At 44.5% G+C, this 15,467-nt stretch overlaps 1 protein-coding gene across 3 annotated transcripts in view; it reads right to left on the bottom strand.

The window, feature by feature from the left end:
- The window catches only part of NDFIP2 (Nedd4 family interacting protein 2), a 216,316-nt gene that overhangs the window by 162,852 nt on the left and 37,997 nt on the right, over window positions 1–15,467 (bottom strand). For all 3 annotated transcript variants that reach the window (XM_063952999.1, XM_063952998.1, XM_063953000.1), the window contains exon 2: window positions 1,876–2,032. In XM_063952999.1, coding sequence (XP_063809069.1) covers window positions 1,876–2,032 — 157 coding nt within the window. The remainder of the gene's footprint in view (window positions 1–1,875; window positions 2,033–15,467) is intronic.

Genomic DNA, 15,467 nt, shown 5'->3' with positions numbered 1-15,467 from the left:
AGGAATATAATTATAGAATTTTAATGTACATGCTAAATAAGTTATTTAAACAGAAACCGTCACAGTAGCTACCTACTGAGAGATATGTGAGCTCTCGGTGTACAACAACAATAGAAAATGAAGGAATGGGTAGCGCAGGGCATTCAGTTTATAAAATATTGATAGACTTAGATATGAAACAGTGTATATAATGAATATTTTAACAATTTATTATAAAACAGTTACAATAAAATGCAATCAGACACTTATGCAGCAATATAAAAAGGTATTTACAAAATGTGTCAAAGTATTGGCTACACATCTAATAAATAATCCCTGAGAAGCTAATTGTTTTAGGGAGAAAGATAAGTCCCAGTGTGAATATTCCAAATCAATATAAAAAAATAAAAAAAAGTTCTTATAATTACCAAGAGCCAGGAATACTTGATGGTTAATGTTCCCAACTTAATATTTTTATATTCCAAGGGGACTGGATTGGAGGCAACAGAAGATCTCTTAATGGAAAGAATAAAAGTGCGCATACCAGCAAGTGGTGGTTCAATAAGTTCACCGTTGGAAGTGCATGGAGTGCACGGACCAATGTAAAGGACATAGGGCTGTGCCACTCCATGTCTCCGGTGTACACTGTTGCTAGTATTAATGTTAATTAAAGTTTGTATATAAGATAGGGACACAGTAACAGTATATGAGACTGTAGTGTTCCTTCTAGGCTGTTTCAGTAGGTTGCTGCACCCTGCCCATTTTCAAATGTGAAAAAGCACCCTGCCCTTTCTCAGTGCACCCTGCAGGACCAGAAATCACCCTCTTGTATACAGAATGCAACAGTCAGAGTACATGTTACAATGCAGTGGTCTACTCCTTGCCCATCTCTGAAATTGGAACACAATTTCTATCCTCTGCGAATGGGATAGAGGAGGAAATGACATCACTGCTGTGGCTGCCTGTATAACACAGCATTCTGATAAAGAGGGAAAGAACAGGGTAAGCAGTGAGCATGTACTGCTTACACTATTTCCCTAGTAGAAGAACAGACTTATTTTGTACCTATATATTTTAACCCTCTGCTTAACTTTTCATAAGGATTAGAACTACTTCAGTACTGGAAGAAACCTTCATTATCTACTTATTATTTATATGCAACAGCCGTTCTTTCAAGAAGACTGGACATATACAGTATTTTTCTCAGTACAGATATTGGGTGTTACATGGGTCTCCTATACAGTATGTATGTATCGGTATATGATACACTAAGGGGAAAATATACGTATAACAACTATAGACATATGCACTATGCTTTGTGCGCAAAGCGTCACACCAAAAATGTGACCTTCAAAATTAAAATGTGCCCTCCTCAGTGATCAGCACCCTGCCCTAAAAAAAAATCCTAAAGTGAACACTAAGACTGATATGTCAGTGCCACTCCTGGGTAAGTGGTTTGTGGCGGCGGTCAGACACAGCTGCTGAAGATGCAGTATAGTCAGGGAGTATGGTGTATATAAAGACCTCTACGATAGATGCATGCCGTGGACACGATATGGTCACAGTCTACCAGACAGCAGGTGCTATGAAGAATACAGGGTACCTCTGTATGTAGCGACAGACACAGGGCAGGAGTCATGATGCTTTTCTCTGCCGTTTAGATCTAGCAGTTTTCTCAGAAGGGTACGGTCTACACCGATTAAATACAGAGTGACATACCACGGTCCCAGCAATCAGTGCACTGCCAACGGTGAACTTAATCAATGAATAACAACAGAGCATTTAACTGTTGTACAGAAACTCTAGGTCCAGCATGTATTTTCTTTACACAGCTCACGCTATGAAGTGTTGTTAACACATATCTACCCCAAAATTACAGAGTATTACTAAACGTACCCGTGTCTGTGGTAGTGTCCACAACAATGCTGCTATACGGAGGTGGAGATGCATCTACTGCAGATGGTGCTAATGTCTGGGCTGTCTGAGAAGCTTGGGTGGAGGTTGATGGCTGTTCTACAGTTGAGGTTTCAGAGGAGTCATCCTCATTTTCAAGCTAATCAGAGGGGGAAAAAAGGAACACACATTGACTTAATCTTGCAAAAATAAAGACACAATGCATTAATGTACCGTATATCAAAAAGGCATTATACTGAAAAATAACAGCAGCGTAAAACTCTGTAGCGCTCTACAATATGAATAATAGAATGGTAATCCCATGCCCAAAAGACATGGGGAGCAAAAGTTACTTTTATGGACAAGCAAGATTTTCACTACTTAAAGCAGTGGTTCTCAAACTGTGTGCCGTGGCACCCTGGGGTGCCTCAGAGTACTTGCAGGAGTGCCTTGGTTTGGTGGTTCAGGACCAATTAAAATTAGTTATGGTCGAAGTAATAGGCAAAACCAGTACTGGTGGCTGCTGAACTTAAAATATGAGGGTAAACAGAATCAAACCACGTCCCTTACCACACAATTGAACATAAGGATGACATATAAAAACAATTTACTTAATCTCATATTTCTTTCTAAGTTTCTCCATAAAAAATGTTTGGCCTAGGGGTGCCGTAAATAAAATTCTGGTACTCTACGGCCGTGGTTCTCAACTGCGGTCCTCAAGTACCTTAAACAGTTCATGTTTTCCAGGTCTCCTCACAAGATTGCAAGTGAAATAATTTGCTCCACCTGTGGGTCTTTTAAATGTGTCAGTGAGTACTGAATAAACCTGTACACCAGCTAGGTGACATGGAAAACATGAACTGTTGGAGGTACTTGAGGACCAAGATTGAGAACCACTGCTCTAGGGCGCTCTGATTAAAAACAGTTTGAGAACCACTGACTTATAGAATTCAGCAACTATGATCTATGGATGGAGTAGAAGTACAATATGACAGGGCACAAACATGACAGCCATTACTATTGTGCAGAACAATGTTCACCTGCACTTACTGACAATTTAAAGAAACAAATCAAAACAAGTGACTGGTGAAAAAGTTCAGTGACTGAGTTCCGTAAAACTGAATAAATGAGAACATAATACATGGATGCTACTGTAGAAAATGCAGATGACTGGCCAGGGATGCCTTATGCACAATCCTTTTAGATCCAATTTGTCCCCTATGTATGAGCTGATCATTTTTTGTTCAAGGATAAATGATGCTTACGTCTGTTGCCAGTAACGCTCAGTTTTACTTATAGGAAATAAAAACAAGAAGAAAAAAAAAAACACCACCACATCTGGTCATTGACATAGAAACATAGAATTTGACAGTAGGTAGGAACCACTTGGCCCATCTAGTTTGCCCATTTTCTTAACCTTTAGTTACCATCAACCCTATTTCCTTAGTTCTTTGTAAAGATATTCATATATCTATCCCAAGCATGTTTAAATTGTTCTACTGTCTTAGCAGGGATCCGGCCTTTAGGTCGACAGTAAGTAGGTCGACCACTATTGGTCGAAAATAAGTAGGTCAACATGACAAAAGGTTAACAAGAGTTTTCCATTTTTTTTTTCATACTTTACGATCCACGTGGACTACAATTGGGAACGGTAACCTGTGCCGAGCGCAGTGGTAGCGGAGCGAGGCACCTTGCCCGGAGCATGGCGAGCAAAGAAGAGAAAAAGACACAAAAAAGGCAAAAAAAACCTAATGTCGACATTTTCTCATGTCGACCTAGAGTCCCTGTCGACCTAGAAACCATGTCAACCTACTTACTGTCTACCAATAGTGGTCGACCTAGACACTGGCGACCTAAATCTAATCTACCTAACATACCACACCCGTCTTAGCCTCTACCACCTCTGGCGGAAGGCTATTCCACTTAACCACTCCCCTTTCTGTGAAGTAAATTTATCTTCCTTTACCTTGTTAAAACCCTTGATATATTTGAAAGATTATTTCATGCCCCCACCCCCTTCACTTCTCTGCTTCAATACAGTAAAAAAATAACCATAACAATGTTATTATCCAAAATACATTAGGTTTTACAATAACATTAAAAATACCAATATCATGCTGTTCCCTAGTGTAGTCAGTTTATAAATCTTATAATGGGACAACATGTTATTTGTTAAATTTAGTGTGGTTGACATTAAGCAATTAAAAAATAGAAAAATGCTTTCGACAATGGGTGCACTTTGTAGACGCAAAATTAGATCAGAATGAAATACAGGTTGAGTATCCCTTATCCAAAATGCTTGGGACCAGAGGTATTTTGGATATCGGATTTTTCCGTATTTTGGAATAATTGCATCCCATAATGAGATATCATGGTGATGGGACCTAAATCTAAGCACAGAATGCATTTATGTTACATATACACCTTATACACACAGCCGGAATGTAATTTTAGCCAATATTTTTTGTAACTTTGTGCATTGAACAAAGTGTATCTACATTCACACAATTCATTTATGTTTCATATACACCTTATACACACAGCCTGAAGGTCATTTAATACAATATTTTTAATAACTGTGTGTATTAAACAAAGTTTGTGTACATTGAGCCATCAAAAAACAAAGGTTTCACTATCTCACTCTCACTCAAAAAAGTCCGTATTTCGGAATATTCCGTATTTCGGAATATTTGGATATGGGATACTCAACCTGTATGGGATTTTGGTACTTACCGGTAAATCCTTTTCTCTGATTCCACAGGGGACACTGGACCTAGTACACTGGGGTATAGAGGAGTGGTTAGTGGGAGATGGGGACTTATGATAAATTTAGAAGTGTGAAGCTCCTCCCCCTCTACTACCCATCATCCTTTCAGTTAGAAAAATGTAGACCGAAAGGAGATGGAGAATAGGAGGATTAAAGACCCAATTCAGATGTGCGAAAAAATGCACACTTACAACTCTTTACTCTGATAGGAGGGGGGACGCCCAGCACAGGGCAAGTCCGCTCCACATGCCAGGTCCTTCGCCCCCCACTGCAAACATGTGAGCGCATGTTTTCTGCAAAGGTAGGTGGCTACCTACTATATTTTGGGTCACAGTGGCCCACCTCGCAAATGGTCTGGACATGACAGCATTGTCTGGATCACGCCTCTCACAACGATGCAATGCTGCCCCCAAAAGGCCGATGCGATGCCCCCTCCCGCCCACTAAATGCCTCTGCATGTCAATCAGGCAGAGGCGTTCGCACATGTGAGATTCTGTCGCATCTCACTGTGTGCACACGCACAGTATGGCTTCTGTGTGTGTGCACACTGCACAGGGTTTCAGCATGCGAACGCTGTCGTAGCAAGATTCCATGCTGAATTAAGCCCTAAGGTAGAAACAACCAGAAACGAAAAACAAAACTATGTACAAACAGGCAGGTTAAACAGCGCTCAGGGGGAAGTCCAGTGTTCCCAGTGGAATCGGAGAAAAGGATTTACCGGTAAGTACCAAAATCCCATTTTCTTTGGGATGTCCCAAAGTTTTTCCACAGGTGGGAGAGCTCTGGGGAACCTGCAAGACCAGCTGACCAAACCTGGAGGCCGAAGCTGCAAAAGTGTAAAACTTAAAGAACGTGTTAACCGAACACCAAGTGGCCACATTGCACAGCTGTGTTGTGGAAGCACCAAGAAGTGCTGCCCAAGATGCACCCATCGATCTGGTAGAGTGTGCTAAAATGGAAGAAGGAGTCTAGAGTTGCTGACATATGCCCAATGGATAGCTACGCGAATCCATCTCGCTGACGTCTGCTTTGAAACTGGCCAACCCCACTGAACTGCATTGTACTGCACAAACAACGCATCAGATTAACGTACATATGCCATTCTAGTGATGTAAATTCGCAAGGCCCTGAGTATGTCCAAGGTAGAGGGTTGTCGAGAGTGGTCTTTAAAGGAAGGAACCACAATAGGCTGATTTATGTGGAACGAAGACACCACCTTTTGAAGGAAAGAGGACTGTTCAGCTGTGTCCTCGTGAAAACTGATGTAAGGAGGGTTGCACAACAGTGCCCCCAATTCAGTGACACGGCAAGCCAAAGCCAGTTCCAAAAGGAGAACAGTCTTCCACGACAGATAATTTAGTTCTACTTCTTCCAATGTATCAAACATAGAAGATTGAAGAGACGTGAGCACCAGATTAAGGTCCTACGAAACTGTAGGTGGGACAAAAGGTGGTTGTAATCTGAGCACTCCCTGACTAAATGTTTGTACTTCAGGGAGAAGGGCTGGTCTTCGGTGAAAGAAAATTGACAGTGCAGAGATCTGCATTCTTAATAGAACCCAGGCGGAGACCAGCATCCAGCCCATCTTGTAGAAAGAGCAACAATCAGGAGACAAAAAGCCATAGATGGGACACCTTTTCTTTCACACCATGAAACAGAAGAGCACCAGATGCGGTGCTAATGAGCAGCCGCAACCGGCCTACTGCCGAGTAACATAGTAGCATTCGCAGGTGAGAACCAACTTCTCCGAGCCCAGTCTGGCGTGACCTGAATGCCTCTGACTGCCTCAGATTTTCTGCATTTTAGCCTTCGAGGAAGAAGTGGAATTGGTGGAAAGAGGTAGACGAGATTGTTAGGCCAAGGAATTGGGAGAGCGTACACTGCCTCCGCCGCTGGATCTTGTGTTCTCTACACGTATCTTGGGAGTTGATGGTTCAACCGTGATGCCATTAGGTCTATCTGAGGACATCACGTCAAACTAGGGCATTAACACCTCTGGATGTAGTGCTCATACTCCTGGCAGCTGAGAGAATCCACCTCACAGTTGTCCACTCCTGGGATGAACACTGCGGAGAGAGAGGTTCAACTGTTCTCTCTGTCCATGTCAGAATCAAAGTGGCCGCTCGCATCACCATGCAACTTTGATTACCGCCTTGTCTGTTGATGTAGGTGACTGCATTAGCATTGTCTGACTGTAATCTTATTGTTTGAAAACAAAGAAGATGAGCCGCCTCCAGTAATGCATTGTAAATCGCTCTGAGTTCCAGTACATTTATGGGCAACCTGCTTTCCTGAGTTGACCACCTTCCCTGGAAGTGATAGTCTAGGACCAGTGCGCCCCATCCTCGCATCGGTTGTGCATGCGCACAGCATCTATTCACCGCTGCTCTGCTAAATCTCCCTACTGCCCCCCCTACTGTGGGACACTGCTACCCGCCGGTGGGACAGCGGGACAGACCATGATAAACGGGACTGTCCTGCCAAAATTGGGACAGTTCGGAGGTATGCACCTGTGGCCAAGCATGGATATATCTAAAACCTGGTCAGTTAGGGGTCCTTGAGGACAGAGTTTAAGAACCACTGAATTATTAATTGATAGCCTTAAAGGGAATGGTGAGATCTGTGGTGACAATATGCTTTTTTTTTTGTTTCTACATCAGAGTACATATAAAACAAAATACATCATAAGCCTGGAACACACTGGAGCGATGTCGGCATGATATGCCACTTCGTAACGACATATTACCTACATTGGTCAGTGTGTATGCTCAATGTGTGTGCTCCTGCAGTCGCATGAAAAGAGGTCAGGTTTGATATTCTGCACATCAAACCTAGCGATATCGCTAGCGGTTTGGTGCCTATGGTGCAGTGTGCACAGCAAACTGGATGACAAAAGATATGTCAGACCAATTTAACGTCACCTCATGACACTACCTAGAACAGAGTGGCATGATGGTTGTTCTAGCGTGTACCGGAGCAACAATATATAGCATGTGACCAAACTATGCCATATGTAGTACAGTCGTTATCAAGATTGCAGTGTGTGTATGCTCAGTTTGGCCAGTTCTGGGCTCAAGGGAAATAGTCTGTAAAGTTGGAATGATTAGCGGTCGCTACAGTCTTATGGTAATAAATAACCCAGGTGTGAATAGGAAATTTCAAGAGTGGTATAATACTTTCTTTTAAACACAGATGAAAGAGTCCCGAAAGTTTTCTTCTCCCTTAGGAACTAATGCTTACAGACAGACCCTATTTTATATTGGATCTGGAAACATCCTACATTTGTAACATTTTTATGGTCATTTTCATATTGTTCAAATAACATGAAAAAGACAGATAGAACTACATTAACTCCTGAAATCTGTCCTGTTCCGGACAAAAAGCAGTACAGCGTATGCACTGCTCTCACACACAAACCATATCAGGGTTTCACAAAGAATAAACACTTTACAAGGAAAGCAAAACTAAAAAGACTTGCTTTTTAGTACACAAAGAAAATGTTACTTACAGATACCCATAACAGTCATGAATAAGACCGATTTCTATCTTTAACAGAATTTGTACAACGACAACAAATGATTTTGACATTTTTGAAACGGAGTAAAATAACAGGCAATTTGAGACTGCAAGATGTAGATAAGACTATTGATGGGAAAAAGAAAATAATAATTAACGTATTTTCATATCACAATAGAACATGTGTAACTGGCATGATGTGCCGTTTCAAATACACTTATTTTGTTATACCTTAGGGTTGATTGCTATGCTTCATTCAATATTTGTCACAACTTGTTCAAAATGCACCAAAGTCACACAGAAAAATTTCCATGTGCGCGGCTGGGTGAGGGACAGTCTGCCGCCGTTTGGGGGCGTGAAGGGGGTGCACTGCAGAAGACAGGCTTGTCTACCATGTTTTCTGGGTGTGCTGAAGCCAGTAGCACAGGCAATGGCAGAATAAAATTATGGCATATCCTGAGTAACCTAGGTGTTACTCAGATGTCTGATGACAGGCGATGTCTGTGCAGTTGATCCAACGCAGCTTCAGATGCAGTAGTGGATCAGAGAGGCCAGCAGTGGGCGTCGTTTTACAGAACACACCTCCAGCAGCTTTGCCTATTTTTGCACATAATTATGGACAGTAAAAGGCAGACCACTTTTTACTGTCCATAATGCCTCGCTAAACTTTTGGCAACCCTTGCTTTAACCACTTAACAGAGGATTTGTTCCCCACAAACACACTGAGGAATTGTCAGGTTTTATTTATTACTTAATAAAGTTTTTTTTAATCTAGGAGATTTTTTTAATCTAGGAGGTTTGTCCATAGGTTCCCATTATTAAATAACTTCCCAACCCCCACTGGCAATGGACCCCACAGTGGTCTTAAATTCTAATATTAGTAGGCCCCCACAGCCCCTTAGTAGTAAAAAAAAAAAACACAAGTTTTATAAACCCCCTACCCCTCTGTTTAAAAAAATAAGATTTTACTCACCGGTAAATCTATTTCTCGTAGTCCGTAGTGGATGCTGGGGACTCCGTAAGGACCATGGGGAATAGACGGGCTCCGCAGGAGACTGGGCACTCTAAGAAAGATTTAGTACTACTGGTGTGCACTGGCTCCTCCCTCTATGCCCCTCCTCCAGACCTCAGTTAAGGAAACTGTGGCCGGAAGAGCTGACATTACAAGGAAAGGATTTTGGAACCCAGGTTAAGACTCATACCAGCCACACCAATCACACCGTATAACTTGTGATAAACTTACCCAGTTAACAGTATGAACAAACAACAGAGCATCAATCAATGGATGCCAACATAACATAACCCTTTATTAAGCAATAACTATATACACGTATCGCAGAAAGTCCGCACTTGGGACGGGCGCCCAGCATCCACTACGGACTACGAGAAATAGATTTACCGGTGAGTAAAATCTTATTTTCTCTAACGTCCTAGTGGATGCTGGGGACTCCGTAAGGACCATAGGGATTATACCAAAGCTCCCAAACGGGCAGGAGAGTGCGGATGACTCTGCAGCACCGAATTGGCAAACACAAGGTCCTCCTCAGCCAGGGTATCAAACTTGTAGAATTTTGCAAAGGTGTTTGAACCCGACCAAGTAGCAGCTCGGCAAAGCTGTAATGCCGAGACCCCTCGGGCAGCCGCCCAAGAAGAGCCCACCTTCCTTGTGGAATGGGCTTTCACTGATTTTGGATGCGGCAATCCAGCCGCAGAATGAGCCTGCTGAATCGTGTTACAGATCCAGCGAGCAATAGTTTGCTTTGAAGCAGGAGCACCCAGCTTGTTGGATGCATACAGGATAAACAGCGAGTCAGTCTTCCTGATTCCAGCAGTTCTGGTTACCTAAATCTTCAAAGCCCGGACTACGTCAAACAGCTTGGAATCCTCCAAGTCACAAGTAGCCGCAGGCACCACAATAGGTTGGTTCAAATGAAAAGATGACACCACGTTTGGCAGAAATTGCGGACGAGTCCGCAATTCTGCCCTGTCCATATGGAAAACCAGATAGGGGCATTTACATGACAAAGCCGCCAATTCTGACACACGCCTAGCCGAAGCTAAAGCCAACAGCATGACCACTTTCCACGTGAGATACTTTAGCTCCACAGTCTTAAGTGGCTCAAACCAGTGGGATTTCAGGAAACCCAACAACACGTTAAGATCCCAAGGTGCCACCGGTGGCACAAAAGGGGGCTGAATATGCAGCATTCCCTTAACAACGTCTGAACCTCAGGCAGTGAAGCCAGTTCTTTTTTGAAAGAAAATGGATAGGGCCGAAATCTGGACCTTTATGGACCCTAATTTTAGGCCCATAGTCACTCCTGACTGTAGGAAGTGCAGGAATCGACCCAGCTGGAATTCCTCTGTAGGGGCCTTCCTGGCCTCACACCAAGCAACATATTTTCGCCATATACGGTGATAATGCTTTGCTGTCACGTCCTTCCTAGCCTTTATCAGCGTAGGAATAACTTCATCCGGAATGCCTTTTTCCGATAGGATCCGGCGTTTAACCGCCATGCCGTCAAACGCAGCCGCGGTAAGTCTTGAAACAGACAGGGCCCTTGTTGCAACAGGTCCTGTATGAGAGGCAGAGGCCATGGGTCCTCTGTGAGCATTTCTTGCTGTTCCGGGTACCAAGTCCTTCTTGGCCAATCCGGAACAATGAGTATTGTTCTCACTCCTCTTTTTCTTACAATTCTCAGCACCTTTGGTATAAGAGGTAGAGGAGGAAACACATAGACCGACTGGAACACCCACGGTGTTACTAGTGCGTCCACAGCTATCGCCTGAGGGTCCCTTGACCTGGCGCAATACCTCTGTAGCTTTTTGTTGAGGCGGGACGCCATCATGTCCACCTGTAGCAGTTCCCATCGATTTGCAATCTGCGTGAAGACTTCCTGATGAAGTCCCCACTCTCCCGGGTGGAGGTCGTGCCTGCTGAGGAAGTCTGCTTCCCATTTGTCCACTCCCGGAATGAACACTGCTGACAGTGCGCTTACGTGATTCTCCGCCCAGCGAAGAATTCTGGTGGCTTCTACCATCGCCACCCTGCTCCTTGTGCCTCCTTGGCGGTTTACATGAGCCACTGCGGTCTGACTGGATCAGAACCGGTTGGTCGCGAAGCAGGGTCTCCGCTTAACTTAGGGCGTTGTATATGGGCCTTAGTTCCAGGATATTGATGTGAAGGCAAGTCTCCTGCCATGACCACAGCCCTTGGAAATTTCTTCCCTGTGTGACAGCCCCCCACCCTCGGAGGCTTGCATCCGTGGTCACCAGGACCCAGTCCTGAATGCCGAATCTGCGACCTTCGAGAATGTGAGCACTCTGCAGTCACCACAGGAGAGACACACTGGCTCTGGGGGATAGGGTGATTAACCGATGCATCCGAAGATGTGATCCGGTCCACTTGTCCAGTAAGTCCCATTGGAAGGTCCTCCTATGGAACCTGCCGAAGGGAATGGCCTCGAATGATGCCACCCTCCTTCCCAGGACTCGAGTGTAGTGATGCACTGACACCTGTTTTGGTTTTAATAGATTCCTGACCAGTGTCACGAGCTTCTGAGCTCTCTCTATCGGGAGATAAACCCTTTTCTGGTCTGTGTCTAGGATCATACCTAGGAGAGGCAGATGAGCTGTAAGAACCAACTGCGACTTTGGAATATATAGAATCCAGCCGTATTGCCGTTTCACTTCCAGAAAAAGTGATAAGCTGTTCAGCAACTGCTCTCTTGATCTCGCTTATATGAGGAGATCGTCCAAGTACGTGATAATAGTGACACCTTGCTTTCGCAGGAGCACAATCATTTCCGCCATTACCTTGGTGAATATTCTCAAGCCCGTGGAGAGACCAAACGGCAACGTCTGAAATTGGTAATGACCATCCCGTACCACAATTCTGAGGTACGCCTGATGAGGTGGATAAATGGGGACATGAAGGTATGCATCCTTTATGTCCCGAGTCACCATAAAATCTCCCCCTTTCAGGCTTGCAATAACCGCTCTTAGCGATTCCATCTTGAACTTGAACCCTTTCAGGTATATGTTCAGGGATTTTAAATTCAATATGGGTCCGACCGAACCGTCTGGTTTCGGGACTACAACATGGTCGAATAATAACCCCCTCCTTGTTGAAGGAGGGGAACCTTGACCACCACCTGTTGAAGATACAATTTATGAATTGCAGTTAACACTGTTTCCCTCTCGTGGGGGGAAGCCGGCAGGGCCGTCGGTGAGGGGGCATCTTCTCAAAGTCCAGCTTGTATCCCTGAGACACAATATCTATTGCCCAGGGATCTAACAGGGAGTGAACCCACTTGTGGCTGAACTGACGAAGGCATGCCCCCACCGGGCCTAGCTCTGCCTTGCGGTGGATTTTTGTAGAGGCCGGGGAGGACTTCTGTTCCTGGGAACTAGCTGTGTTGTGCAGCTTCTTTCCTGTGCCCCCGCCTCTGGCAAGAAAGGACGCACCTCGGACTTTCTTGTTTCTTTATTCGAAAGGCTGCATTTGATAATGTTGTGCTTTCCTAGGCTGTGCAGGAATATAAGGCAAAATATCAGAATTACCAGCTATAGCTGTGTAGACCAGGTCCGAGAACCCTTATCCACACAATCCTCAGCCTTCCACATGCCTCTTAAGTCGGCATCATCTGTCCATTGCATATTCTACAGGACACGTCAAGCAGAAATCGACATAGCTTTGACTCTAGGACCCAGTATACTCATGTCTCTTTGGGCATGTTTTATATATATGTATCTATCACTTAAGACAGCATCTTTAATATATATATATATATATATATATATATATATATATATCTATATACATACACACACACATATTATATATATATATATATATATATATATATATATATATATATATATATATATATATATACACATACTAGGGTCTCAATCTCTGCTGATTAGGTACCTGTCCACGCTGCCACAGCGCTATAAACCCATGCCGACACAATCGCCGGTCTGAGTATATACTAGAATGTGCACGCTATCTGCAGGATCCCTGAGAATAGCTAGTGCTACCTTCTGTGCAAACAGGACACCCTAGGGGAAGATTCCCAACACATCCTGGCCCTAGTGGGGAAAGGATACTGCCTGAGAATTTTTTTGTGGGAAGCTGCAGTCTCTTGTCTGGAGATTCCCGCTCTTTTTCCTCATGAGAGGAGGGAAATTTACCTCAGCTTTCTTCCCCTTAACATGTGTACCCTTGTGTCAGGGACAAATGAGTCATCAGTGATATGCAAATCATCTTTTATTACAATAATCATATATTGAATACCTTTCAGCCATCTTGGCTGTAACTTTGCATTATCGTAGTCGACACTGGAGTCAAACTCCGTGTCGATATCAGTGTTTATTATTTTGGATAGTGAGCCTTGTGAGACTCTGAAGGTCTCTGTGACACAGGGACAGACATGGGTAGATTTCCTGTCTGTTCTCTAATCTTTTGTGCAATAAATTCACCTCAGCACTTACACATATCCAAACAGGTGTCGGCGTTGTCGACGGAGACACCCTCTCACACACATATTTGCTCTATCTCCTCCTTAAGGGAGCCTTTTACCTCAGACATGTCGACATACACGTACAGACACTCCACACACACAGGGGATGCAGTTCCCCCACAAGGCCCTTTGGAGAGACAGAGAGAGTATGCCAGCACACACCCCAGCGCTATATGACCCAGGAATCACACAGTAACTTAGTGTTAACCCAGTAGCTGCTGTATATATTGTTTTTACGCCAAATTTATGTGCCCCCCCTCTCTTTTTCACCCTCTCTATCGGGCAGGGGAGAGCCTGGGGAGCTTTCTCTCAGCGGAGCTGTGGAGAGAAAATGGCGCTGGTGAGTGCTGAGGAAGAAGGCCCCGCCCCCTCAGCGGCGGGCTTCTCCCGCGATTTTGTGTAAAATTAATGGCGGGGGCTCATGCATATAACAGTGTCCAACTGTATATATGCTGCTTTTGCCAGGAGGTACTTAATTGCTGCCCAGGGCCCCCCCCCCCTGCGCCCTGCACCCTACACCCTACAGTGACCGGAGTGTGTGGGTTAGTGTGGGAGCAATGGCGCACAGCTGCAGTGCTGTGCGCTACCTCATGTAAAGACGGGAGTCTTCTGCCGCCGATTTCGATGTATTCTTGCTTCTGCCGGCTTCTGTCTTCTGGCTCTGCGAGGGGGACGGCGGCGCGGCTCCGGGAACGGACGACCAAGGTTAATATCCTGTGTTCGAACCCTCTGGAGCTAAGGTGTCCAGTAGCCTAAGAAGCGCAACCTAGCCGCAGTTAGTAGGTTTGCTTCTCTCCCCTCAGTCCCTCGTAGCAGAGAGTCTGTTGCCAGCAGAAGCTCTCTGAAAATAAAAAAACCTAACTAAAATACTTTCTTATTAGCAAGCTCAGGAGAGCCCACTAAAAGCACCCAGCTCTGGCCGGGCACAGATTCTAGCTGAGGTCTGGAGGAGGGGCATAGAGGGAGGAGCCAGTGCACACCAGTAGTACTAAATCTTTCTTAGAGTGCCCAGTCTCCTGCGGAGCCCGTCTATTCCCCATGGTCCTTACGGAGTCCCCAGCATCCACTAGGACGTTAGAGAAAAACAAACTTTTTTAAATTATATTTTAAACCCCCTTCCCAGAATAAAGTTAATATTTAACTTTATCCCCCCCCCCCCCCACCCCCACTGCTCAAAGTTTCCCCCATTGTGCATATACCCCCTCAGAGACCGCAACATCATTAGAGGGTCCGGAAGCAGCACAAAACGAGTGCAACGAACGCCGGGGGACAGCTGGTGGCATGTGATGTGACAACACCAGGTAACGGATGCCTGCCTTTGGTCACATCACATGCGACCATGCCAGGTAAATGGTTAATGTCTTTACATGGTTTGTTGCCCATGTATCATTAAATGTTTAGAGTTAAGCACAACCAGGGAGAGGTTAGGGTTAGGCACTATGGGAGGAGGTTAGGGTTAGGCTGTGGGAAGTGAGGGTTAGGGGGTAGGGGAGAGGGGGTAGCATACTTAACTCTCCCCTGTTTGAGTTTTAAAGATCAGGATACCGGCATCGGTACTGTGACTGCCGGCATCCCGTCCGCCGGTCACACATACGGAACCTCACCATGTTAATATGCTGTCTACATTGTTTTGAGATCAGATCAACATGTGAATGGAGGTTAGCTTTTCTGTAAAGAAAAACTATTTCTATAGCTACATTGATTTCTAATAGAACAATCCATTTTTAAAAAGGAAATGATACCATTCTTAAAACCATGATTTACATTTAGTTAAATAAGTGGGAGCA

The sequence above is a fragment of the Pseudophryne corroboree genome, chromosome 2 (genome assembly GCF_028390025.1).
Source record: "Pseudophryne corroboree isolate aPseCor3 chromosome 2, aPseCor3.hap2, whole genome shotgun sequence".
Taxonomy (NCBI): Eukaryota; Metazoa; Chordata; class Amphibia; order Anura; family Myobatrachidae; genus Pseudophryne; species Pseudophryne corroboree.
The sequence above is the reverse complement of the archived record's forward strand: the minus strand, read 5'-3'. Positions and strand labels throughout refer to the sequence as shown.